Source organism: Vulpes vulpes, chromosome 16 (assembly GCF_048418805.1).
Source record: "Vulpes vulpes isolate BD-2025 chromosome 16, VulVul3, whole genome shotgun sequence".
Lineage (NCBI taxonomy): Eukaryota > Metazoa > Chordata > Mammalia > Carnivora > Canidae > Vulpes > Vulpes vulpes.
In genome coordinates this window covers 47,258,839-47,285,462 of record NC_132795.1, presented here as the reverse complement: position 1 = coordinate 47,285,462, position 26,624 = coordinate 47,258,839, and the positions used below count along the sequence as shown (strand labels likewise).

General features: G+C 62.1%; 2 protein-coding genes across 3 annotated transcripts in view; one reads left to right on the top strand and one right to left on the bottom strand.

Moving 5' to 3' along the window:
• The window catches only part of SELENOO (selenoprotein O), a 14,220-nt gene extending 6,241 nt beyond the window's left edge, over nt 1-7,979 (top strand). Inside the window, exons 2-9 of the mRNA XM_072741560.1 lie at nt 405-608; nt 1,482-1,662; nt 2,557-2,687; nt 3,010-3,290; nt 5,862-6,012; nt 6,902-7,087; nt 7,217-7,373; nt 7,469-7,979. Of these exons, the coding sequence (XP_072597661.1) occupies nt 405-608; nt 1,482-1,662; nt 2,557-2,687; nt 3,010-3,290; nt 5,862-6,012; nt 6,902-7,087; nt 7,217-7,373; nt 7,469-7,642 (1,465 nt within the window). The 3' untranslated portion in view covers nt 7,643-7,979. The remainder of the gene's footprint in view (nt 1-404; nt 609-1,481; nt 1,663-2,556; nt 2,688-3,009; nt 3,291-5,861; nt 6,013-6,901; nt 7,088-7,216; nt 7,374-7,468) is intronic.
• Nucleotides 6,295-26,624, bottom strand: TUBGCP6 (tubulin gamma complex component 6). Of its 2 annotated transcripts, none has more exons than XM_072741559.1 (26): nt 25,811-26,624; nt 25,304-25,467; nt 21,580-21,790; nt 17,500-17,673; nt 16,598-16,719; nt 16,025-16,100; nt 15,797-15,906; nt 15,559-15,650; nt 15,329-15,468; nt 14,372-14,521; nt 13,754-13,835; nt 13,577-13,665; nt 13,381-13,496; nt 12,129-12,267; nt 11,755-11,826; nt 10,298-11,570; nt 10,064-10,122; nt 9,791-9,932; nt 9,552-9,720; nt 9,309-9,450; nt 9,029-9,223; nt 8,816-8,948; nt 8,535-8,748; nt 8,249-8,448; nt 8,043-8,149; nt 6,295-7,186 (listed from the first exon to the last, which is right to left on the bottom strand). In XM_072741559.1, exons 1-25 carry the CDS (start codon nt 26,555-26,557, stop codon nt 8,058-8,060), a joined length of 5,103 nt encoding a protein of 1,700 aa, XP_072597660.1. In that variant the 5' UTR covers nt 26,558-26,624; the 3' UTR covers nt 6,295-7,186; nt 8,043-8,057. The 2 variants fall into 2 exon arrangements, with proteins under 2 accessions (XP_072597660.1, XP_025875513.2); XM_026019728.2 differs by having other exon boundaries at nt 6,295-7,183.

The following is a 26,624-nucleotide window of genomic DNA, read 5'->3' as shown; positions in this document are numbered from 1 at the left end:
ACAAGGGCTGTTCTTGAAAGGATGGAGGTCCTGCGTGAAGGCCCGAGGCACGCAGGGCAGCCGACAACATCCGATGCTATGGGTGATGCTGACCCAGGTCATGGCGAGAGCACCTAAAGTAGAATTGCGGGTTGCGGCGGCGGTGGGGGGGGGGGTGACCTCGTGGTGCAGGTCCTGCTGGGAGGCCTGACGGAGCCCTCACTGTCCCTGGCATTAGTTGGGCCTCCAGCTGCAGGCCAGGCGCGGGGCCATGTTCGGGGCCGTGGGCATCCAACATCCTCTAAGCTAGGGTCCTCCTGCAGTGACGCTGCAGCTGCCAGTGAATGGTTTCCAAAAAGCCTTTAGGACATTGTGAGTCAGTCCCTCCTGCGTGATGCCGCCGTGACCTGCGTGTGTGATTTCAGGCAGGCTGATGGCCGCAAAGTCCTTCGGTCGAGCATCCGGGAGTTCCTGTGCAGCGAAGCCATGTTCCACCTGGGCATCCCCACCACGCGGGCCGGGGCCTGCGTCACGTCCCAGTCCACGGTCGTCCGAGACGTGTTCTACGACGGCAACCCCAAATACGAGAAGTGCACGGTGGTGTTGCGGATCGCTTCCACCTTCCTGAGGTAACACTGGGGCCCCAGGGCTGTGCGCGTGCTTCCCGGAGCTGCAGGTGGTGCAGGTGGCCAGGGGCCTGCTGGAGGGGCTGCCCCGTGGAGCCCCACGCGCTGGGACCCCATCCCTGCCGGGCCCGGAGCCGCAGAAGTGGACGGCCCACTGGGTCAATGCCGGGCACCCGCGGCGGGGCGCGGGGCCTCTGGGCAGGAGCCTGGGCCTGCTGTGGAGGGCCGGCTGCTGCGCGCCCTCCCTGGCCAGCCCTGCTCACGCCCCGCGCAGCAGCCTCTGTCCTCTGGTTCCTGTCCTGGTCGCTCCCCAGTGTCACCTGCTGCCTGGCACCGTATGGTTCCCCGTGCTGTGGAGCCAGGACCCCATGGCCCTGGCCCACGCCCGAGGCTGACAGTCCCTGGCTCCTGCTCTTGTCCTCTGGGGGTGGAGGAGCCAGGGCACTCACCTGCCTCCGCACGGAGACCCCGGCTGCTTCCCTCACGGCACCGCTGGCCGGCTGACCACATGGCGCTCACCGCTGGTGGGAACGCCAGTCGGTGAGACCGAGGACATCTCCGCACGTGGCCTCAGGCCCCCTGGGTGACACAATCACTACAGGACGCCGGTTGCTGACCTGCCCCTAGACGCGGGGGTGAGCACAGAGCCCTCCTTCCGCCCCAGGGTCGGTCGTGCCTTCCTCAGCCTCCCCCAGCCCGGCGTGTGGGGGACGTGACCAAAGGCGAACGGTCTGCATGTCCCCAAAGGACATTGGTTTCCATTGGTTTTGCTTTAACTGGGGTGCTCTTCCCAGCCTGGGCCACGAGACCCTGCGGCCAGCGTCCTCACGAGGGCTGGGGTCTCATCTAACCTGCCTGACCTCGTTCTCCCTGCAGGTTCGGATCCTTTGAAATTTTTAAGCCTGCAGATGAGCACACAGGCCGCGAGGGCCCCAGCGTGGGGAGAAACGACATCCGGGTCCAGATGCTTGACTATGTCATCGGCACCTTCTATCCTGAGATCCAGGCCGCTCACGCCGAGGACCGTGTGCAGAGGAACGCCGCCTTCTTCCGGGAGGTAGGTGGGCCGCACAGCAGCACCCCGGCCCTGGCTGCCAGGACATGGGCGACTCGCCCGTGGACACAGCTTCTCACTTGGCTCCCTGCCTGGCTGCCTGAGTCGCTCCCCTGTCCCGAAGCCTGTGACCACTTGTGGGCTTTGAGCAGACAGACTTCCCGGCAGTGTTGCGTAGAGGGTCGGGTCCCAGGACACACCACGGATCACTTGGTTTCGGCGACACTGGCGAGTCCTGTGCCCCGCCAGGTCCCGTGGGGAGCCGTGAGGGAAGGTCTCTACGTCAGTGGGTGCCGGGTACCTGACCGTGCACCCTGCGTCCGCCCGGGTCACGGCCACGCCTGGGTCCAGTCCACACTGGTGCGCTCAGGTGTGGCTGGCACCCCGGGCAGGATGGATGTCTCACGCGACGTCCCGAGCCCGGGGCCTGTGGCGTCCGTGGGAACAAAGAAGACAGGGCCGGCAGATGAGTGCTATGCATGTGTGGGGCCTTGTCCCCCCAGGCTTCAGGCTGCCAGGAGGCATCTCGGGGTTTGGCTCACATCGCGGGGGGTGACTGGGCAGGTGAAGCCAGAGGACCACGCTGCCTGGGTCCTGGAGGGTCCTTGGCCTGACGCGGTGTGCCGTGCGCGGGGCTGCAGGGCATCTGCGTGCCTCGCCCAGCCAGAGTCAAGGAATGTCAGGGTTCCTGACGCTGTTGATCTCGTAAGAGCCAGAATTGGTGAGCATGTAAGAGGCAGGTGGCTGAGCGGACAAGCGGAGCCCTCGTGCATCCCTCCTCCAGGGTGCTTTCTCCTTACACGTTCCCACGCATCCTTCCCTGCGGTGAGCGCAGTGAGGGGCCGGGCCTGGGGCTCACGGGGGGCAGAGGGCCCACCTGGACCCGTCCCGCTGCAGGTGACCCGTCGCACAGCGCGGATGGTGGCCGAGTGGCAGTGCGTGGGCTTCTGCCACGGTGTGCTCAACACAGACAACATGAGCATCGTGGGGCTCACCATCGACTACGGGCCCTTCGGCTTCCTGGACAGGTGGGCAGCGGGGCCAGCCTGCGGGCACCCCGGGTGCCAGGACCCCCGGGTGCAACCTGCCGTGTGTGTGGCGGCTGGCGTCCGCACTCAGTGCAGTGTTCAGCTCCTGGCAGTGCCTGGTTGGCCGTTCCCAGGAGCACGAATCCCTTGGAAGGCATTGAGCGGAGGGGCCTGCTTTCCCGGGGGGACAGGGGCAGGGGCCTGGGCAGGGGCGTGGCACGGAGAGGTGGGGCGGCCCCCTGCTCTCAGGGCAGAGTGGAGCCTCAGGGGCCGGCCCACAGTGGCCACGTGGACAATCACGGCCCCCCCACCCTGGCCCCAGGTACGACCCTGACCACGTGTGCAATGCCTCCGACAACGCCGGCCGCTATACGTACAGCAAGCAGCCCGAGGTCTGCAAGTGGAACCTGCAGAAGCTGCTGGAGGCCCTGGAGCCCGAGCTGCCCCGCGAACTGGGTGAGGCCATCCTGGCCGAGGAGTTTGACTCCGAGTTCCACCGGCATTACCTGCAGAAGATGCGGAGGAAGCTGGGCCTGGTGCGGACGGAGCTGGATGACGACGGGGCGCTGGTGGCCAAGCTCCTGGAGACCATGCACCTAACCGGTGAGTGTGGGCAGGCTGCTATGCCACGTTGCCAGCCCGGCCACCTCGGGTTGGCAAAGCAGACACCACGTGAGGTTGACCATTGTCACCATGAGGGGAGCCGCTCGGGGGCACCCAGGACATTCACCCCGTGGTGCACCTGTCACCCTGTCCCCTCCAGAACGTTTCCGTCTCCCCAGTGGGACACCCTGTGCTTGTTTCCTCCTCCCCCCCCCCCCCCCCCGCCACCCGGGCACCCCGTTCTTCCGTCTGTGGGTCGGATCCCGTGGGGACCTCGTATGAGGTGGACCCGTCCAGGGTGTGATAAGGGTGGTGCTGGCTCTCTGCGTGGCGGGGTCCACGTTCTGTTCCTTCTACGGCCGCATGACTGTCACGGCCCCTCGCATGGACGGCCACACTTTGCTGCTGCGGAGCGGAGACCGATGTACACGCATCTGCTCAAGTCCTTGCTTTCGACTGTGGGGCCGTGCTTCAGCGTGGACGGCCGACCCGATGCGGAGCCCTCGGCTTGCTCAGCCAGGAACCACCAGAACTGCTGGTGGAAGCAGCCACAGTGGGCATCCGTGTCTTACAGGGTGCTCAGCGTCTCTGGCTTGTTCAGATATGGCTTCTACGAGATTGAGAACGTTTCCTTCTGTTCCTAGTTTGTGTTCGCTATGGAAGTTCTTCCCATTTTGCACCCACTGAGATGAACACAGTCGTCGTTCTCCCTCCAGGTCCTGTCGTGGGCAGTTATGCCTCCGTGGTGACGGGCGGCAGGCTGCTCGGCACACACGGACTTCTTACATCCTGGGGCTGGAGGCCGGAGATCAGGGCAGATGGGGCCATGGGCTCAGGTTGCGGGTGAGGGAGCAGCACAGACCCCAAGGGACATCTTCAGCTTTGCTACACAGGCACTGCTCCCCTGAAGTGCATCAGGAGGTGTTCCCTCCTGGTCTTTGGAAGTTTGAGGACCGGATCTGATGCTCAGGTGTCTGGCTCACCGGGGGGACTGTCTGGTACTCTGTGTCCCTGCAGAGGGTTCGATTCGGCCTCCTCGCAGCTTACAGAACTGCTCGGAACCGCTCGGACTTTCTGGGTCCGTTCGGGCCGACAATGTTTCTAGGAGCTTGTCCGTTTGCTCTTGTACCCGACACACTGGCGTGTGACCATGCGGAGCCCCCTACAGTCTGTCTTCTGTTCACTTGTCACGGCTGCGCGTTCGTTTCTGATTTTAGTTACTTGTCAGTGGCTTCAAGTCCATCTCGTTGGTCTCTTCAGAGAACCAGCTCTTTGTTTCAGTGATTCTCGCTTGTTGGGTTCCCTCACTGATCTCTGCCGTGCCGTGTTTCCTTCCTTTCTGCTAACCTTAGTCCTTTTTGCTTTCCATCTAGTTTCTTAGGTGTAGGATTGGAGGCTTTGTTTTCTGAGATGCACCTGACCTGTAGGAGTTCAGGTGTACCTGAGTGCACACCGACTTCCATCCCCACACAGCTGCAAAGTTCTTTTTCTTGTGACAAAACAGGTCTGCTCTTCTGATGTAGCTGATGAGCACCTTCAATGTCCTACTGCTTTTGCGGCCTCCTATAAATTTCGGTATTTATGTTTCCCACATTTTTCCTGCCTGTAGGTATTTTCTCGTTTCCCTCTGAATTTCTCTTTGGACACACTGGTTAGTTTACACATGATCTGCAAATTCTCCAGCTTTCCTCCACAGTCTTCCTTCCGTGGTGGTTGGAGATTCGTCCTCTGAGCAGATCAAGACTTCCTCTGTGGCTGAACCTGTCCGTCCCGGAGGGGCCAGCAGCCCCCTCGGCGTCGGCTGGCCATCTGGACGTTCCATCCATTATCCAAAGTGGGGTGCTGCAGCCTCCCGCGCCCTCAGGGCACCGTGCTGGTCCTCCTTCCATGTTACGAACATTTGCTTTGTGTGTCTCGCGCTGGCTTGGCCTGTGCACCTGTCACATCTTGATGAATGGACTGTCCGTCGCTATAGCCCTGGCGGTGCATGGTCTCCTGCGGAGGCCCCATGTCTGACGGTGGCAGGGCTGGCCCAGCTCTGCGGGTTTCCAGCTGCTTGGGATAGTTTTTCTGTCCTTTCCGTTTGGACTCGGTAAGTTCTTTTTGGCCGTGTCTCGTGGAGAGAATCCATTTATTGCTGAAGTCGTCCCTGAGGAGGGGTTGTTGGTAGCCGTCGCCCACGTCCCAGCCGCGTTCATCCCTCTCCTCCTCGGCGCCTGTCTCTGTAGCAGACTGTTCTGGTTCCCGGCCGTTTGCTCTTGTGTCTATTTCCGGGACGTTCTAGGGGCTGCGGTGACTGTTTTCACAAGTCAGCCTGAGGACTCCCCGTGTCTGTCGTGTGTCTGGACGTGCCCCAGGGGCTTCTCTTCGATGCTCTGCAGCCCCAGGAGGCAGTGGGGACGCAGAGCACAGCAGGGGTGGCCGGGGCCTGACCTGCGTGCCTCTGCTGCCTGGACCTGACGCACAGCTGAAGGACCTGGGGCGTGGAGTGGTGGCCCGGGTGTGGGTGGGTGGGTGGGTGGGCCGCCTGTGCCTCTGTCTGCCGGCACCCTGAGCACTGCCACGTTCCAGGAGCTGACTTCACGAACACCTTCTACGTGCTGAGCTCCTTTCCAGTCGGGCCGGAGGCCCTGGGCCTGCCCGAGTTCCTGGCCACGCTGACCGCACAATGTGCCTCCCTGGAGGAGCTGAAGCTCGCCTTCCGACCCCAGATGGATCCCCGGTGGGTACCTGGGTCTCACTTCTTAGAATTTGCTTCCAGAGGGAGACCATGTAGACCCTGGGGAACGTCAGAGAGAGCTGGCTGAGGCAGCTTGAGCAGGGAGGGTTCGGGCCCCCAGGGGAGGGACCGCAGCGCAGCCACCGTACGGGGAGGCCGGTGGAGCAGGCTGGGCAGCAGCTTCCCAGGAAGAGCCTGAGGCCCCCCCAGCCTGTGCTTTCCCACACTTTCTCCCACTGTGGGCAGCACATGGTGTCTGAGCCCACACTCAAACCCGGAAGCAGCGTGTTTTTAAATTTTATTCATGAGGCCAAGAGAGAGGCAGAGACACAGACAGAGGGAGAAGCAGGCTCCCTGCGGGGGCCCCATGTGGAACTCAATCCCAGGACCCAGGATCACGACCTGAGCCAAAGGCAGACGCTCAACCACTGAGCCCCCAGAAGCCCTGTTTGTGGGTTTTAATAAACAAGCCAACAGACTGTGGTCTGAGAGAATTTAGCGCAGCAGCGTGGGGGGTGGCTGATGGGATGGAGGACTGGCTGGTAGGACCAGGTCCCCCCCCCACCTCTTCTGCAAGTGGGAAGGACGTGGCCTCATGGCCACCATGGAGAAGCGGACGGCAGTGACCTTGCCCTAGGGAGAAGCAGGTGCCCAGCAGTAGCGAGATGGTGCCCTTACCGGCCCACGGCACCTGCCCCCTCAGGGAACACACGTCCCATGACATGAAAGGGCTGCAGAGCCAGGATGAAGGGCCACCTTGCCGGTCGGGCCTGGGTCACCCCCTTGGGGGGCAGCCAGCTCTGGCACAGCAGAGCCGCTAAAGCCACTGCCACCTCCTCCGTGCCCAGCCAGCCAGGGGTAGGAACGCGCCTCACACTGCCCCTCTGCACAGGCAGCTCTCGATGATGCTGATGCTGGCACAGTCCAACCCTCAGCTCTTTGCGCTCATCGGCACCCGGGCAAACGTCACAAAGGAGCTGGAACGTGTGGAGCAGCAGTCACGGCTGGAGCAGCTGAGCCCGGCCGAGCTGCTGAGCAAGAACCAGGGCCACTGGGCTGATTGGCTCCAGCAGTACAGGTGAGGCTGCGGGCGCGGACTCAGGGCGCCATGTCCCCAGGAGACGCCGCCCTGTGCAGGGAGCCCAACACAGCAGTGGTGCGGGGGAGGCGGAATCTGCTGGAAAGAACAACTTGGATGTGATTCCAGAGCCCGGCTGGAGAAGGACAGGGAGGGCGTCAGCGACGAGGAGGCCTGGCAGGCTGAGCGCATGCGCATCATGCATGCCAACAACCCCAAGTACGTCTTGCGGAACTACATCGCACAAAACGCCATTGAGGCTGCAGAGAACGGAGATTTCTCAGAGGCAAGCTCGCCCCCGTCTCCTCTCCGTCCTTGGGTCCCACGGGAGGACAACCAGGGCAGGGGCAGCCCCTAAAACTCCTCTCCGCCCTTCTCCAGGTACGGCGGGTGCTGGAGCTGCTGGAAACCCCTTACCGCAGTGCCGGGGAGGCTGCTCAGGCCCCGGAGGCCATGGAGCCCGAGGGGGCCAGCAGGGCAGACAGTGGGGGGCACTCCTACAGCAGCAAGCCCCCACTGTGGGCGGCGGAACTGTGTGTGACGTGATCCTCGTAACGGCCTTGGAGGCCTCCACACATGGAGCCCCGAGGCCCCGAGGCCCCCCGAGTCCTTGAGGCGGGGCGCACCTGTGGAAAGCCCACCCCGTCTCTCCATGACGGCTGAGACGTCCAGTCAGGCCCTGACCTGTCTCTGTCAGATGCAGACTCAGCAGCCCCACCCCAAGCTCAGTGAGCTCCCTACAGAAGCCACATTGTGCAAGGACAGGAGCTCAGCAGAGGGAAGCAGGCCCAGGGGGTGGGGCTGCCCCGCCCACCTTGCCACCCTTGGAGGGGCTGGCACACCTGGCTCCTAATGGGGAGACACACCCCCAATAAACCAGCCTCTCCCCCTGGCCCGTCTCCGTGTGGTTGCCCTGCCTGCCCCCTGAGGAGGAAGCGTCAGGGGTGGGGGGCACCTGTGCAGTGCGGCCTCAGGCGTCCTGGTAGTAGTTGTTGAAGTTGATGCGCAGCAGGAAGTCCTCCAGATGGGGCTGGTAGCCTCGGTTCACCAGCTTGGTCACCACTGGTTGGGGGGGGGGCGGGGGGGGGGCAGCTCAGCCAGGCCCATGGGCTGGCTCCTGCCCGCTGTCCCCAAGCCCACCCGGCCCTGGGGGACAGTCACCTTTAAAGAGGAAATGGGAGTAGTACTTAAAGGTGCTGTAAGACTGCTGCATGAGGGCGAAGTTGGGGTGCTCAGCACCCCGGGGGCTGCTGGCCGGGACCCAGGGCTGCGAGATGAGCTGACTACGGAACTTGAGGACAAGGCTGAAGATGCTGTGGATGACGTTCATAACAGGTGCAGCTTTCTCCGTCAGCAGGCCCCTGGGGAAGCAAGCAGCTGCCGGTAGGGGGCACCCCCCCACTCCCCCACGTGGCCCCAAGGAGCGGCCCCAGGCCCAGCACCTCACCTGAAGACCGCCTTGTGCAGGTACTCGGCGTGCGCACGCTGGATCTCCTCCAGGTCGCCCACCTGCGCCAGCCGGGCACGGAACTCACACCAGGTGACGTGCAGGATCTGGTTGGCGATGTAGCCCTGGGTGACCTTGACAAAGTGCTGCATCTCGTGCTTGAATAACTGCAGCTGGCGGAACTGCACGGAGCCAGCAGCCTGGCTCACCAGAGCTGTGGGAGGGCAGAGGGTCAGCCGTGGCGCCAACCAGGGGCACGCCCCGGGGCCAGCTGGCCTCACCTGTGCGCTTGAGGTGGAAGCAGATGTCCTTGAGCGTCCACATCATCAGCTTCAGCTGCAGCAGGAAGGAGAAGATGCCACTGTACCTGCTCAGGCAGCCCTCGGTGACCACGATGTTGAGGGGCCAGTCCACCTGTGGGTGAAGCCAGCTTAGCACGCCCCCCGCCCAGTGGGGCCGCCCCCGGCTCGCCCCCTCGGCTCTGCCCTGCTGACCTTGTACCTGAGCTCCAGGCAGCTCAGGACGTCCGGGGCGTTAGGAGCAAACGCCTCGGGCAGGAACTTGAGGGCGAAGGACAGGTTGGCAGCATAGGGGGTGTCCCCGTGCAGGCTGTACTGCAGCGCCTTGCTCAGCACAGAGTTGAGCACCAGCGGGTTGAGCAGCTCCCCGGGCGTCTGCCCCGCCCCCAGCTGAGGCCGGAGAGGGCACAGGTGTCCCCAGGGCGTTCGGGCACCACCACGGCCCCGACCCGCCCGCGCCGCGCCCAGGGATCACCTTCTCAAACAGCAGGTCACTGAGGGACTGTGCGAACTCTCCGTCCTCCATGAGCAGGAAGTGCCGCAGCGCCTCAAAGTGCGCCTCCAGGCGGAGCTCCCCGAAGAAGTAGTCCACAGCCGCCTTGTTCACCAGGGAGACGCTGGCGGGCAGGGGCGGGGTCAGCAGGGCGGGAGGGGCGGGGCCGGGGCCAGGGGGCGGGGCCAGGGGCGGGGCCGGCAGGGCAGGAGAGCGGGCACTCACTGCGCGGCCAGCGGGGCGGTGATGGAGTGCTTCATGAGCACAGGCAGGGGCAGCAGCTCGCTCAGCTGCACCGCGGTCTCATCTGCACCCGACCGGCCCCGGGGGTGCTCTGGGAGCGCGAAGGCCCGGGGCAGCCCATGGTGTAGCAGGTGGGCGACAGGAGGCTCTGCTGCAGGACGGTGGGCCACGGTCAGGCCTCAGTCGGGCCACGGGGACCCACCACCCCGCCGCGCACTCACACATGGCCTCATAGCTGTCTGGGTACTGCTCCAGGCGGTACTGCTCTGCCAGGCCCCTCAGGTAGGCCTGCTCCTGCCCCCAGCGCTGGGCCGCAGCCACCTCCTCGCCAAGGCTGGGGCTGCTGGGGGCCGCCGCGCCTTCCTAGGAAGAAAAGGCGGGGTAGGGGTCCCCTCCGAGTTGCCCCATCCTGGAGGCCTTAGACCCAAGCAAGGCAGGCCGGGGGGCGGGTGGCGAAGCTTACTCCCTCCGCCCGAAACCATGTCTGCCCTCACCTGTGAGCTTATAGGGCGACCTGGAGAGAGGCTGTCAGTGTCTGCACTCGTCCCTGATCCTGAGCAACAGAAAGGGGGGGTGGGGGGGTGGGGAGGAGTCAGGGCCAAGTGCCTACTGTGCGGTGGCACCTCCCAAGTCCCCAAGGCTGCGGACTTCTTGCCCTTCCTCTGCCCAAACCCCTCTTGGGCCCACAGGTGCCACCACTGATAGGACAGCTGTAGGGTCCCACTCACCTGGCTCCTCAGGGTTACCATCGCCCAGATCCCCGGACCCAGCCACCGCAGACAGCAGAGCCTGGGGCCCACGTGCATGCCCACTCCCAGAGCCGGCCACCTGAGCACAGGCACCATCTGAGGCCGTCTCTGCAGGCAGCTGTGGCTCGTGCTCCCAGACGGGGCTCTGTGCTCCCAGGCTGAGGCCAGACTGCGACCCATGGTCAGGAGGGCTCTCGCAGGGCCTTGCTGCATTGGGCTGGCCTTCCCCAGAAAGTGCACCCAGCACCACGTGGGACTCAGACACGTGTCCGTGGATGTTCCACCGCGGGCGGGCAGGAGCCACGTCCCACACGTTCTCCCCAACTTTGATGCTGGCGTCAGACACATGTCCATGGACGTTCCACCGTGGGCGGGAAGATGCCACGTCCCACACATTCTCCCCGACTTTGATGCTGGCATCAGACACGTGTCCATGGACATTCCACCGTGGGCGGGAGGGAGCCACGTCCCACACATTCTCACCAACTTTGATGCTGGCGTCAGACACATGTCCGTGGACGTTCCACCGTGGGCGGGAAGACGCCACGTCCCACACATTCTCCCCAACTTTGATGCTGGCATCAGACACGTGTCCGTGGATGTTCCACCGCGGGCGGGAGGGTGCCATCCCAGAAACATAACCCCCTGCAGGAATGCTGCCCTCTGACACATGCCCAAGGACCTGCCCCATGGCCTGGCTTCTCCCCTCCTGGGGGGATTTGTGCCCAGGGGGGTGTGGGTGAGGCAGAGCCACCTGCCTATCTGGGACGCCTGTGTTCTCTGGCGACAGGACACTGTCCCCCCACAGCTGCGGCCCCTCATCGCTCAAGCCTCCTCCCACGGTCTGGACAGACCCCGGGGAAGCCAAGGGCACTACAGCAGGCCTCAGGATGGTTCTGAAGTCGTACTCCTGTGGCCCAGGGGGCTCTGTGCCCACCACTTCAGATGAAGCCGAGGGAGGCAGGTCTGAGCCAATGGTTTGCAGCGCCTCCTCCAGGACAGAGGCCACACCTGTGGGCACAGGCTGCTTGGCCTCCCCGGCTGTGGGTAGGAAGTCTTGGATGCTGAGGCCCTCGGGGAACGGCCCTGGGTCAGCTCCCGGCCCCGAGCCATGGGTCCCTGCTGCTAGAGGTTTGAGGAGCTGCGGTGTCTGTGTGCTCGGGCTGTCCCACTCAGCTACGTGCTGCTGCACCACGTACCCAGAGTCAGAGCAGCCACCCCCAGCAGGGTGCGCGAGTCTTGGAAACAGAGCCTGAAACACACGTGGGCATCGGTCCGCCGAGCTCAGGTCTGCAACCAGCACCAAAGCTCATCAAGTGGGGAACCGTTGGGACAAGCCAGGCCCAGCACCCACGGTGATCCCAGGACCATGCAGACCTGGGACACCCAGCTCAGAGCCCCATGCTGTGCACCGAGTCCAGCCCCCGGCCCCTCACCTGGGAGCCCACACTAGGGATGACAGCCAGTGGCTCCAGGGGCTTCCCCTCGGACACGTCCTTCAGCATCTCCTGAAATTGAGGCAGCAGCGGTGAGCACCTGGCCCCACACAATCCAACCCAGAGCCTCCCCACCCTCAGCCAACACACGGAAACCACAGCCCCAACTGCCCCTGCGGCCGCAGCATGGAGGCGCACAGGGCCCGGGTCTACAGAGAGCACTCAGCCCTGGCCGCTTCGTCAGAAGGCGGCACGGCCTCCTCCCAGCCATGGCGTCCCCGAGCCAGTAACCGATGCCCTCCCAGAACACGGGTCTGCATACACTCTCAGGGGCTGTTCAGGGGAAGAGCGTCTGTCGGGAGCCATGGCGATACCTGAACGTGCTTCTGGTCCTCCACGAGGAAGCGAAGCCGTGTGCTTGCCAACCTGTGCCGCTGGATTCTCCACAGGGCCTTCTGCTCTCGACGAGCTGCTTCCGCTGACAACTTGCTATAATGGTCCACCAGCGCCTGCCTGAAGCCATACCCAGAGACACCGGCTGCCGCGGCCGCCCAACGCTGTCCAGCTGGTGCCCCGTGGGCCAGGGCGGCTCCCCACGGTAGGGGCCCTCAGTGGGTGGTATGCACAGCCTGGCACCTTCCCAGGCCAGCAGGGGCCTTGCCAGGCAGGTCTCTCTACATGGCAGGAAGGGACCCCGCCGGGCAGGGACCTGGCCAGGGCACAGCAGCCAAAATGAGCCCCTATGTGGACCGAAGCCAAAGGACTGGCAGGAGACCAGCCAGCCAGGCCCCGGGGGGAAGGCGGTTGCCCCCCAGCTGCGAACTCCAGGGGAGTAAAGAAATGCAGAAGTTTCCCAGAGTGCGACGCAAACGCTGCACGTGCTTCCCTTGAAGCCCCCAGCACCTCACTCCGAGATTTTGGTCCTTTCACCGACAGGGACCTGGTCAGGCGGGGCTGGCTGACAGCCATCTGGCTGCCCCAGACGGGGACACGGCCCTACACCCCGCTTTCTCCCCTAAATGGCAGAATGACGTCTACCCCCACGTGCACACACGCTCCATGTACAGTGTGTAAGGTCGGGACGACGAGATCCCGAGAGACACGACGGGCAGAAAGAGACATTCCCCCCAGAAAGGTGCCCCGGGAGACACCAGCTCTGCGGCCAGCTGACAGAAGCGTGGGGGGCGGGACAAGCTGCTGGCACCACAACGGCACAGACTCTGGGACGCTGGGCTGGATGAAGGCCCTCGTCTGTCCAGCTGCCGGGCTGAGTGCACCCGAACGTGGCAAAATGGCCAGAAGCACTCAGCCCAGGTGCGTGGCCCGAGTTCAGAGCCCCACTCTTCCTTTTTTTTTTTTTTCTTAATTTTTATTTATTTATGATAGTCACACAGAAAGAGAGGCAGAGACATAGGCAGAGGGAGAAGCAGGCTCCATGCACCAGGAGCCCAACGTGGGACTCAATCCCAGGTCTCCAGGATCATGCCCTGGGCCAAAGGCAGGCGCCAAACCGCTGTGCCACCCAGGGATCCCTCTTCCTACCTTAAAACACTTGAAAATCTCCAAAATAAAAAGCCGACCGTCACAGGATCACGCCAGGAGGGTCAGCGCCAAGTGACCACCTACCTCGCCTTCCTCTCCAGCTGCTCCTCCAGGGCCCTCAGCCTCCGCTCCCTGTCACGGAGTTCTCGCGCATGGCCAAAGTTGTCATCCAACGCCTCCTGCCTGGCCGCCCGGCGCCGCTACACAGAGGACCATATGCAGCATCGCAGGTAAGAGCCGGACGCCCCCAGGCGGCACCACCCGCGGCCATACCACCTACCTCCTGGTCCTTCACAAATTGCTCCTTCAACCTCTGGAACTGCTCTCGCTTCCGGACGTCCAAGGCCATGCGCTCGGACGTCTGCCGGTCTACGTTGCGATGGGAGGGGGAGGTGTTACGGGGAGCCCACGGCAGGGGCCCCCCCACCCACAGAGGGAGGCCCCAAGCCACACGGACCACTGAGTGCTCGCAAGACCCTGGATGCCGCTTCCCGGGCGTGCACGATCAGTTCTTGTTTTGCAATTTCCATTCGTAACTCCTGAAAAGGACCATCTGTAAACAGATGTCCTAAGTGTCCGTCCCCCCTTGAGGATGGCCTGAGCGCGGGGCTCCTGGGACCCCGCGCGGGCCCCTCCGGGGGCAACACCGGCCCCGAGGGCGAGGCTCCCGTCCTGCACAGCAGCAAGCCTAGGTAGTCACAGAGCCTCAGAACAACTGGTGGCCAAGCCCCCAGACCCGCATGTGCCCCCTGGGGGGGCCTGGGAAGGAGCCAGCCCCCACCCACCTGTCCCTGCTGCCACCGGCCGCCAGGCCACAAGCAGCCTTCCATCAACGCGGCCCCAGGTACCAAACCACTTAAAGCTCAGGACCTGGCACATCAGCCCCTGCCCAGCAGGAGAGGGGCCCACGGAGGCGAGGACAGAGCCCCTGCCCCAGGTGTCCCCCAGTACCCTAACCCCCTACCCACCAAGAGCCTCAGGCCCAGCCTCCCCGTCTTGCCCGCTGCTCCCATCAGCCCAAGACCCTTAGGGGCGGGGGTTCAAGGAAAGCCCCCAGGCCCACAGAGCCTGGCACCTTCTCCTCCTTGCTGATGGAGCTGTGGCGCGCCACCCTCTCCATCCGCCCCACGTAGATGGCGCAGTCCCTCTCGACCTCCTTCAGCTCCTCAGGGGAGAAGATAACCGAGATCCGAGGCACAGGGACGTCGGACCAGTAGAGGTAATGCTGCCAACGGGGAGAAGCTGAAGTGAGCCAGCGACATACAGACCCCTTGCCCGGCTCTGTTCCCGCTGAGCCGTGGGGACGCTCACTTTCCCAGGAACATTCACTCCACCGAGGGGTGCGGCTCCGGGGAGGTACCGGGCGGGCTGTGAGGGGGTCTCTGCCTGCGGTGCCAGCCACGCCTACCTCCCACCAATGACCCTCCAGAAGCTGTGAGGACCCATGGCCGCCCTCAGCCTCCCTCACGGCAGGAGCATGGGCTACAGACGCGGGCACCTGCGCGCTGCGGTCAGCCTGGACAGAACAGACCCCACGCCGGCCACCGCCCAGCCCCGGCCCTCCCCGTGCCTGCAGCCCACCCGGTCACTCCCCACGTCCCGGCAGCTCCAGTGTGTCCTTGGCCCAGCACAGGACGGGCCCCTCCAGCCACAGGCTGGGCCCCCGGCCCTCCACCCAGACCCCAGTAGCACCGCATCACAGGCCCTGCCCTGTGGATGACCTGTAGGCTGCTGCCAGGCCTCCCCCTTGGAGCCTGGCCACCCTGTGCCCCCCGACTCTCTACACCGGCCTGGGTCTGTCTTCCTGTGGATGCGTCCGGCGCGGTCTCCCTGGGCAGTCTCCCACAGCTGCCCGTCGGCCTCTGAAACACCTTTGCTTTTCCTCCTGACTTTGAACAAGTTCCCAGATTCTCAACAGATCGCTTGTGACACTCGGGGGAAAATGAGGAGCAGGTGAGGACCAACTAGAGCCTGATGGCCAGGTGTCAGGACCAGAGCATCCAGGAAGACAGCATGGGCGGGCCCTCCTCACCCGGGGACAGCAGAGCTTCAGCAAATTGATGGTCTTCCCGCAGACGTACACGTCGTGGGCAATGTGCTTCAAGAACACAGGGACGCAGTCCTCCACCTCCTTGGAAATGAGCACGTAGCCGTGGGTCCAGTAGAACTTGTCTGCATGTGGGACAGGACAAGCAGCTGGCTGTGGTCACTCTGCCTGACGGCAGAGGCCCAGCCAGTAGCCAGCAGCCAGCAGCCACCTACCTCTGAAGCCCAGGTACTCGTGGTTCACCTGGATCATGAATTCGCCGTAAGCGTCTCTGAAGACCCCACTGTACACCCAGTCGTGGATGAACCTGCGGGTGGGCGCCCAGCAGTGAGGGGCACGCAGCCACGGGGGTGCAGCCAGCAGTGCACCCCTTCCCAGTGTACAACCCTGCCCTGAGCAGGGCTCCGACCTGGGCGGCTCCCGCATGTGCGGGGTCGGGGACGGGCGGCCCACCTGGTGTAGGGCTCGCAGCTGGTCTTCAGCAGGGACAGAAGCACGGGGTAGTGCTCGTTGCTGCAATTATCCAGGGCTTCTTGGTAGAGGTAGGAGAGCAGCTTCACGCCCTGGAGATGGCACGGGGCGTGGTTCAGGGTGGGGCCGGGGGCCGGAGCTGCCCAGCTGGACGCTCAGCCCTCCAGGGGACCCCCTCCCACTGCCCACACCCGAAGAACCAGAACTCACGGTGGGGAACGCAGTCCTGGGTTCACCGCCGGCACCTGGGAGCACAGTGCCGACACCACAGAGCTCGGCCAAGTACCTGCACACGGGGAGGGGCTGAGAGAGACCAGGCAGGCGACACACAGACCCCCAGGCCCATCCGCCCGCCATCCCCCCAGCTTCAGCACCCCTGGACTCTGGGCCCCTGGGCATCTCCACCTCCTTCCCAGGCTCGGCAAAGGCTCAGAACCACCCCGAGTCCATGACTTGCCCCCTTGCCCCCCACCGCCTCATGCAGTGACACCTCCTCTGGCCCCAGACCACCTCCCAGAGCCCCCCCAGCCCCCAGACCCCCGCTCAGCTGGCAGCACACTGCCCCCATCCCCGCACCCCAGCTCCCCCCTTCTGCCTGCAAGGTTTCCTCTCCCACAGAACCCTCCTTCCCAGCATCCCCCTCTCCAGATGGCACCTGCCACAGGCACTGGCAGGGACCTAGACGGGCCGCCAGGTCGGCCACCCACACATACGGCTCCCGCTGAGCCCGGCAGGGGCAGAGGCCCCCCACGGCCCCGCACCCACCGCCACGCTGAGGCTCACCTGAGCTGCCGGCCCAGCTTCTTAAAGAGGAAGCCGATGGTGAGGAGGCTCAGGGTGGGTGGAGTGGAGAGGACACATGCACGATAGTACTGCAGGTACTTCCTCAGGCCGCTGGTGAAGGCCTGTGGGGGAGGAGGAGGCCGGAGCAGGGCGGCCGGGCGCAGGCGCGGAGCCGCTGAGCTCGGAACCAGAGGACACACTGCAGCTGGGGAAGGGGAAAGGCTCGGCTCCCACAACCTAACCCTGGGGTCCAGCTTCCAGCTCCAGCTGGGAGGGGGCATCTGGGTGTCATGCTTAGAACGCAGGCCCTTCATGGGACCCCAGGGCTTACTGCAAACCCATCCCTGCAGCCAAGACCAGAGACAGCGGGAAACTGGAAACTGCAGGACCCAGGGGCCCTTCTGGAAAGGGCAGCCAGGCCGCGTGCTCAGGCGCCAACTCTGACAGGGCCTCTGGTTGCCCAAACCCTGGGCTCTCAGGGCGCGCGCGTCCTGGGCTGCACCAGCATAGCAGGCCCTAGCTCAGCTCCTGTCCTCACAGCAGCTGTGCACAGATTGCTCCAGAACAAGTCAGCCCACCCACCAGTCACGACCTACGACCCACGTGGCAGTCCGTCCCGTCTTGGTCAGCCTCCACAGGCCCAGCCTGCACCATCTCCAAGCTGAACCTGGTCATCACCCACCACTGCTGCCGCAGGACCAGAGGGCACTGCAGAGCCAAGGTGCCCGAGCAGCCCAGCACCCGGAGGGCTCCAGCACCCTGCCTCCCCAACGCATGCCTCTCCGCTCTCCCAAACGCCCTGGACACCTGCCCCTCCCGGCAGGGGGACCCTACCCGGGTGTGGGCCGGCTGTAAGGTTCTCGAATCCTGAGGGGGTGACAGCCGTGAGGGGGAGGCCATACCTGGAAGACGAGGCCCTTGCTGCATGAGGAGTCCAGCACAGGCTGCAGAGAGAACTGGCTCAGGCGCGCGTAGTGTGTCCCACACTCAGCCACCTCTGACAGGAGGCTGCTGATGCTCTCAGGGGATGCCCCGGATACATGGACACCCCGCTTCACCACGAAGGTCTGGGCTGGCTGGACAGGGCAGGGGGGCTACTGAGCTCAAGCACCCAGAGCCCAACGTGCTTGGTGTCCCTTTCCCCCCCTTCCAGCGTGGGGTGTCCCCAAGACTGGGCAGGCACCCCAAAGTAAGACACACTAACAGTAAGCGCCACAGCCAAGAGCAGGTGGGCACAAAGCATAACCCGATGGTCCCACTCTTCGTAACAAAAACACACACAGGGATCCCTGGGTGGCGCAGCGGTTTAGCACCTGCCTTTGGCCCAGGGCGCGATCCTGGAGACCCGGGATCGAATCCCACGTCGGGCTCCTGGTGCATGGAGCCTGCTTCTCCCTCTGCCTATGTCTCTGCCTCTCTCTCTCTCTCTCTGTGTGACTATCATAAATTAAAACACACACACACACACACACACACACACACACACACACAAACAACAAGGAAACATTTTTCATGGGACGCCCGGGTGGCTCAGTGGTTGAGCGCCTGCCTTCGGCCCAGGACGTGACCCAGGGATCGAGTCCCACATCGGGCCCCCCGCAGGGAGCCTGCTTCTCCTTCTGTCTGTGTCTCTGCCTCTCTCTGTGTCTCTCATGAATAAATAAATAACATCTTAGAACAAAACAACCAAAATAATCTTGGAAAATAAAAACGTTAGAAGATTCACACTTGCCCAGTTCAAAACTTATTGCCCAGTTCCACTTATCTGGAAACTACAGTAATCAAAACAGCGCGCTACTGGCATAAAGACAGACACCTGGACCAGAGGAACAAAAGAGGAAACCCAGAGAAAAACCCTCATGTATATGGTTATTTAATTTTCAATAAGGGAACCACAACTATTCGCTGGGTAAGAACAGTCTCTTCAACAAACAGTGCTGGAAAACCCAGACATTCACGTGCAACTGCCGGACCCTCCCCTCACACCGTATACAAAACTTAAGTATGGGGCACCTGGCTGGCCTAGTCAGTAGAGCATGTGAGTCTTGATCTTGGTGTCATCAGTTCAAATCCCCGTTGGGTGTAGAGGTTATTTTTTAAAGATTTTATTTATTTGTTCACGAGACACACAGTGAGAAGCAGAGACACAGGCAGAGGGAGGAGCAGGCTCCCTGCAGGGAGCCTGACTTGGGACTCGATCCCGGGACTCCAAGACCACACCCTGGACTGAAGGCGGCGCTAAAGAGCTGAGCCACCCAGGCTGCCCTAGAGATTACTTTAAAAAAAAAAAATTAAAATAGATCAAACAACAAACTTAGCTAAAACCAAGAGACTCTTAGGTGAACACACAGAGGCAAATCTTCATGGCCCGACATTTGGCAGTTTCTCACATATGACACCGAAGGCATAGGCAGCCAAATACAAACAAACTGGACTTTGTGAAAATTAAACTTCTGTGCTTCAAAGAAAACCATAAGGAGAGTGAAAGGACAACCTACAGAACAGGAGAAAATATTGCAAATCATGAATCTGACAAGGGATTAATACCCAAAATATATAAAGAACTGTTACAACTAAACAACTCAACTCAAAATGGGCAAAGAACTCAAATAGACAACTCTGCAAAGAAGATACACAAACAGGACGCCTGGGTGGCTCAGCAGTTGAGCACCTGCCTTTGGCTCAGGGCATGATCCCACAGTCCCGGGATCGAGTCCCACATCTGGCTCCCTGCATGGAGCCTGCTTCTCCCTCTGCCTGTGTCTCTGCCTCCCTCTCTATATGTCTTTCATGAATGAATGAATGAATGAATAAATAAATAAATAAAATCTTAAAAAAAAAAGATACAAAACGGCCACTAAGCACATAAAATATGTTCAAAACCATTAGTCACTATGGAAACACAAACCAGAACTATGACACAGCACTTTCCACCAGCAGGATGGTCACTAGGAATGTTATTTTGTTACATTCACGCTGGCCAAAAGGTGAAAGCGACCCTTGTATCCACGTACAGATGAAAACTGGGATAAAACACAGGAACACATACATGGCCCATCCTCGGCCCTAAGGAAGGAGCCACGGACACCCGCCCCCACCTGGTAAGCCCCGAGGACGCTGTGCTCAGTGACCTACGCCAGACACAGAAGGACGAATCCCATATGGTTCCACCTCTAGGAGGCACAGGGGAGCTGGTGGAGCGGGGGGCCGGGGGCAGAGGGTGTGTGACGGGGACACAGCTTCGTGGGGTGGGGAGTTCTGGAAACAGTGATAAGGACCACACAACACTGTTAATGTAGTTAAAGCCACTGAATTGTACACCTCAAAGTGGTTTAAAAAAAAAATGTGTGGGGGGATCCCTGGGTGGTGCAGCGGTTTGGCGCCTGCCTTTGGTCCAGGGCGCGATCCTGGAGACTCGGGATCGAATCCCATATCAGGCTCCCGGTGCATGGAGCCTGCTTCTCCCTCCGCCTGTGTCTCTGCCTCTCTCTCTCTCTGTGACTATCATAAATAAATAAAAATAAAAAAATAAAAAAAATGTGTGGGGCACCTGGGTGGTGCCATCGGTTAGGCATTCAACTCTCAGTTTCAGCTCAGGCCATGATCTCAGGGTCATGAGATCGAGCCCCAAAAGGGGGTCCGTGTTCAGTGAGAAGTGTGGTTAAGACTCCCTCTGCCCCTCTTCCTGCTCGCACGCACACACGCACGCTCTGCTCTCCTGCTCAAAATAAATAAATAAATTTGGAGAAAAAAAAGTGCTTGAGATGGTAAATCTTAACTTATGTATATTTTATAAAACTAAGAAAAAGGGTTATTTCCATGGTAAGGCCATTCATACGAGGCCATAAAGACGGCATTCTAGGTCTCCCAGAGGATGGCCCTCACACTAGTACCCACATCAACCACCTGAGGAGTCGGTCGGAGAGCACGTCTCCGGGCAACCCCAGGACGTGCTTCTCACACATACTCCAGTTCGAGAACAGCCACTAGATGAGAACACGTAAGATACGGAGAGCCTGGGCGCTTACAGGAAAGAAGGGGGGCTGCAGAATCACACATACAAGAGGCTTCGTGTCTGTAAATGTATTTGTTTATTTTAGAAGTGCCCATGGGACGCCTGGATGGCTCAGCGGTTGAGCCTCTGCCTCCAGCTTGGGGCGGGATCCCCGGGTCTGGGGATCAAATCCCACATCGGGCTCCCCGCAGGGAGCCTGCTTCTCCCTCTGCCTGTCTCTCTGCCTCTCTCTGTGTGTGTCTCATGAATAAATAAAATCCTTAAAAAAAAAAAAAGAAGAAGAAATGCCCAGCAAGGGGCACAAGGCCGATCAATGGCCCCTACTTCCCATGCTCTCCCGCCACCGGCAAGAGGAGAAGCCCACGCACCAAGCGAGTGGCACTAGGTGAAGCCAGTGACAGTGTCCGGACTACGTGGTCCCTTCCTGCAAGGCAGGCGCTGCCGGGGCTGAGCGAGCGCCCAGTCCAAGCACAGGGAAGCGCCCGAGGGCCTCTCAACACCTCCTGAGGATGGACATGGAGATGGCAGGCACGTTTCTACTGTTTCACCAATAACAATCTCGCTTTTCTTCACTTTTTTTAAGAAGGTTTTAATTATTTATTCCAAAGAGACACAGAAAGAGGCAGAGGGAGAAGCAGGCTCCACGCAGGGAGGCCGATGCGGGACTCGATCCCAGGTCACACCCTGGGCCAAAGGCAGACGCTCAACCACTGAGCCACCCGGGTGCCCCACTCTTCTATTTTGAAAGGACGTTCATAAACTAATACTTTCAGAACTGAAACGAGGAGACTGTGGCCATGACCTCTGAGCCAGCCGACCCGCGGGCCTTTACCCCCACCCTGCCACCCAGCAGCTTGCCTCGGGGGCCGCCTGCTTGCTGCATGGGGCTCCCATCTACCCTGTAAAGTGCCAGGCAGACGGCGGGCTGTCTGGCTGGCAGTGCCCCGCATGCCAAGCCCTTGCTTACCTGGCAGAGGGAAAACGTAGTGGACACGACCCCAATCAGGACGTTCAGCACGTCTTTCACTAGCTCGCACTCCTTCACCAGCACGGGCTGCGGGACCTGCAGCAGGCCCCCGCCGAGCGCCTGCAGCTCCCCGCTGCAGAGCCTGCAGAACCTGTCGAAGGTGTCCCTGCCGGCTTCCGTGAGGTAGGGCTCCTCTCTGTGGCCGGGGGGGCTGCGCGGGAGACGGAGGGGGACACTGAGCACAGGGTTGAGCTGCGCCGGCAGAAGGCAGGGGGAGAGGGCCTGAGAAGACCAGGGCGCAGACCCTCGGAGGGCATGACACTGCATCTTTAGGTTAAGTCAGTACGAAGCCCTCAGCAGCATTATCAAGGGAGCCACGCGGAGGCACCGCAGGGGTCACCGGCAGGGGCCCGGATCAACCAACATGGCCAGTCCGTAAAACGGAGGAGGACCCCGGTGGGGACGGACGCCGTGACACACACTACAACACGGAGGAGCCCGAGGACTTTACGCAAAGTTGAATACGGCAGACGTGAAACCATGACTCAAAATGGGCACGCGGCCCCCTCCACCCCTCCTGGGCCTGAGGGCTTGGGACAACAGTGCCGCGCAGCAGGCAGGGGGAGCCCCGGGGCAGGAGCCGCAGCTGACCGGGGCAGGTGGGCCCAGCGCAGCACCCCCCCACACCTCACCCCCACCCCGGGCCAACTGAATATTTTACTGAGGTTTCCTTTACTTGGTGGCCCAGAGCAACAAGGCTCACGATGTTTCAGACAGAAGGGACGCTGGGTCTTGCAGGGCTACCTCTGGGTACATGGCGGCCTCCAGGGGCTCTGTGTCCACAGGGCCCTAGGCCAGGAATTCAAGAACCATGTCTACACAGCACAGCACATCATTCAAAAGCAGCCAAAAAAACTGTCACTTTTTAAATATTCCCTTGAAAACCATCAACCCCTACTGGAAAACACTTGAAAGAGCTCTTTTCTAAAACCCACTGAAAGAGTAATTTCTCAGTAAAGGGGGCTTAGCGAATACAGGCCCTTTTCAAACTTTTCTTCTCGTTTTTAATAGCTAACCAGCTCCTTTCTCCTCACTGCAAAAAAACTTATTTTTAGGTCTAGGATATCCAAAAAAGTATCATTTATTCTTCAGAGACAAAAGTCATCCCCGAGGAGGGTAACAGCGTCCTGACACCAAGATGCAGGTCTGACCGCCGGCACGCCTTCATCCCAGCAGGCGCGACACACAAGGTACGAGAACAATACATCTCAGAACGTGTTAAAATCAAAACTACTGGGCAGCTCTGGTGGCTCAGTGGTTTAGCGCCGCTTTTAGGCCAGGGCATGATCCTGGAGACCCGGGATCGGGTCCCACGTCGGGCTCCCTGCATGAAGCCTGCTTCTTCCTCTGCCTGTGTCTCTGCCTCTCTCTCTCTCTCTCTCTCTCATGAATAAATAAATAAAATCTTTATAAAAAAAATCAAAACTACTTTAGGGGCACCTGTGGGGCTCAGTCTATCCGCCTTGACTCAGGTCATGATCTCAGAGTCCCGGGACCGAGTCCCTGTGTCGGGCTCCCTGCTCAGCGGGGAGCCTGCTCCTCCCTCTGCCCCTCCCCAGCCCCCACTCACTTTCTCTCAAATAAATAAAATCTTAAAAATCAATAACCCTCTCTGACAACGCACCACAAGTCACTCTTCCCCTCATTCGGCAGTATCTGAGCACAGGCGGTGAACGGAGGACAAGCCCAGCCCTCACGGGGCAGGGGCTGCAGCCAGAAGCACTGAGGAAGCACCGACTAGGAACCCAGGGCCAGGGAGGCCTCGAGAGGCCCTGGGAGCAGCAAGAGAAACGGGGTTACTGTGAGTGGAGCTGGAGGCACAGGGAGATTCACGGAGGATCTGGACCAGCCCTCCTCCCCGACCAAGGGCAGCCATCAGGTGCAGCAGGCAGAGCAATGACGAGCCCTGGCGTCTGCCCCCGGAAGGCGGCACTGGCCGTGTGGAAGAGGAGCAGGGCGGCCAGTCCTGAGGCGTCCAGGCTGGCAGAGGGGTGTGCCCAGACACGGACGTCTGCCCTCACACCCTCGTGGAGAGACCCCGCCGTTTGGGTCCTCCTGGGAGTCCCTCAGGACAGGTCCAGGCGGGTACCACCCCACCTCTCACCCCCCGCTGCTCCTGCCCCGACTCCTCGGGGTGCATGCCAGCACCACCCTCTGCGCGGGCCCTCTGGGGAGTCAGAGCTAAGGGAGAAAAGCCCACGAGGAAGCAAAGGCAGCCTTCAGCATATGAAACCGCTTCCCTGAGAGCGGGTGGCAGGCACGGAGCAGCGGCCCAGGAGCAGGAGGGTGACCTTCAGGCCCACGGGGGTCCCCCGGGCCGCCAGAAGACGGAGCAGACAGCCAGCTCTGCTTCTGGAGGCAGCAGCCTCCTTCACTCCCACCAGCCAGAGCTCACCGCAGGAAACCAGCAGGTGGCTGGGCTTGAAACTGAAACAAATTCAAGACATTTGCGAAATGAGCTTGAGCAAAAAGGGTGGCAGGGGTCGGTGGGATCAGGTTCCCACAACAGGCAGAGGAGGCTCAGGGGAGGGCAGCCGGGGCCGAGCCCGCCCAGGCTCCCCCTGAAGCCACCATGCTGGGTGGCGCTGCACACTGGCTCACGTCCCGGGAGCACGGCTGCTGTCCTCCCCACAGGGAAGGGGGGCCTCCAGGGGACACCCAGGACATCGAGTGCGCTCAGCAGCACAGGGACCGAGGACAGACACCCGTGAGTAATCATATCCCAACAGCGACCTGAACAGTGGGGCTTCACGAAGGAAACACCCACTGCACAGAGATGGAGAAAAGAACGCGCTAAGCCATTGGTCCAGTTCCTAGCAGGACGGCTGGACTCGCCTGGGGAACACCTGACCAGACATCCGATGGGAAGTTCCCGGGGAGGAAGGACAAGGCAAGCCCTGTGGTGCTGAGGAAGTTGGGAGCCGGCTGGCCCTGGAGGAGGCCCCTGGGGGACAGTGACCCCACCCCAGCATGAGCAGCACCTCACTGTGTACGCCCAGGCCCATGGTGCGTGGCCCAGAGGCCAGCTTAGAAGGCCCTCGGCTCCCTGCGCACCCTGACACCGTGCAGTGCTCCCCAAACCGCTATTCCACAGAACTGCCAGCCGCTGACACAGGACAAGAGTCCCAAGAGTGAGTACTGGGAAACCTGTGTCTTCCATCTGCGCGCGACTCTGGGAGGTTTCAAGAGACACCAACGCTTCACCAGTTCTCAGAGGTCCTGAGTGCAGAGGCCTCCCCAACCCGGATGAGCCCGGGGAACGAGATGCCGGCCGCGGTCAGGGCAGCAGGGCAGTGACCGGAGAGTGCCATGCTCGGCCCTTCACGTGAAGAGCAGCGGACACGAAGAACGTCCCCTCCCCAGCACCCTGGGCCCAGGGCCCTGAGCACACCGCCGCGGGGCTGCCCTTGACACCTTGGACTGGGAGCCCTCACAGTAAGGACGTAACCCAGCAGGAGTTCCCAGCACACGGGTACATCCCACAAGTCTTCCCCTCCGCATCTCTCTCACCCCCAGGACCCAGGCACCGCCGCACACCAGCCTGACCCAAACACCCGGGCTCTGAATCCCAGTGCACCTGCTCTCCCAACCACTACCTGGGCAGAGTCAAGGCCTCGTGCGCCTGGGAGGCGGGGGGCGTGCTGAACAGGAAAGGCTCACATACCATCCAACCTGTTCCCAGCACCTCCGCTTGCTGGCCTCGTAGGTGAGCACGGCATCCCACAGGTCGATGTCCGGAGTCACGCCGGGTTCAGACTGGGAGTCAGGAGTCAAATTAGAGGCTGACTGGAACCCTTCATCGTCGGACTGGTCCACACTCTGAGGAACCTGGATGTCATAGGAAAGACGGGGACATCACTAGGCCATTGGGTCTAAACCTCACCCAAGCGTGGTTGTGACACACCTCCAGGGCCTCACTACGAGAAATACCCAGCAGAACTCAACCTGCGGCTGGTACCTCCTTTTGACTTTAGGGGGACAGCGACTGGAGAGAGCCGCCTGAGTGCGAAAGCACAGCGCTGGAGGGGGACAAGCAGCGGGTGTGCGTGTGCAGGTGGCAGTGGACCCCCGCCCCCCCCGGGGACCCGGACCTTTTCCGTGACCCAGGGAAGGTCAGGAGAGGCATCTGCAAGTGCCCGGGGAGCTGGCGACAGGAGAGCAGACACGCTACCTTGATGGGCAGCCCGGAGACGTCAGCGCTGTCGGGCACCGGCGGCAGGTCCAGCCGGACATCCATGTCGTAGGTGCGGCTGTGCACGAGGGCCCCGAAAAGGGAGACCCGGGTGTCTCTCTCAAACCTGTCCCCGCAGGGGTCGCCGTAGGAGAAGAGCCCCGACCCCGCGGCGGGCAGGCCGGCGCCCGGGGCCGCCTCCATCACCTGCAGCGCCCCGCGGACTGCGTCCTGGCACAAGCACTCCTCCCCGCAGATCAACGAGCGCACAGCCATCTCGAACGCGCTCAGGTCGGAGCAGTCGTAGCCGCCGTAGGGCACGTTCCTGCCGACGTGCTGGCTGTGCAGGAAGTAGTCCCGCGGCCGCCGCAGTGCCCGGGGGGGCCCGCTGCCCGCCAGCCGCACCAGGAGCTCCAGCACCGGCCCCGCCTCCGCCAGCCGCCCGCTCGGCGCCGCCTCCAGCTCCGCCAGCAGCCGCTCCAGGCGGTCGGCCTCGGCGCCCAGCCCGGCCACCCTCAGGTCGAAGGACACCATGAGGACCCTGTTCTTCACCGGGAGCCTCGGCAGGCCGGGCCGCGCCCTGCGGTTCTCCTCCCGGAACAGATGCGAGAAGAGCGCGTCGTAGGCCGCCCGCTTGAGGCTGCGCTTGGCCCGGGGCCGGCCGCCGCGGCGCGGGCCCGGCTGAGCGTCCGCGGCCGGCAGCAGGGCCTCGCACAGGTCGTCCAGCAGCTGCGGCACGCTGGCCATGCCCGGCCTCCCCGCGGCCGTCTCCCCCGGGAGACTCCCGTTCCCGCCGCCGCGGCCTCACTGCGTC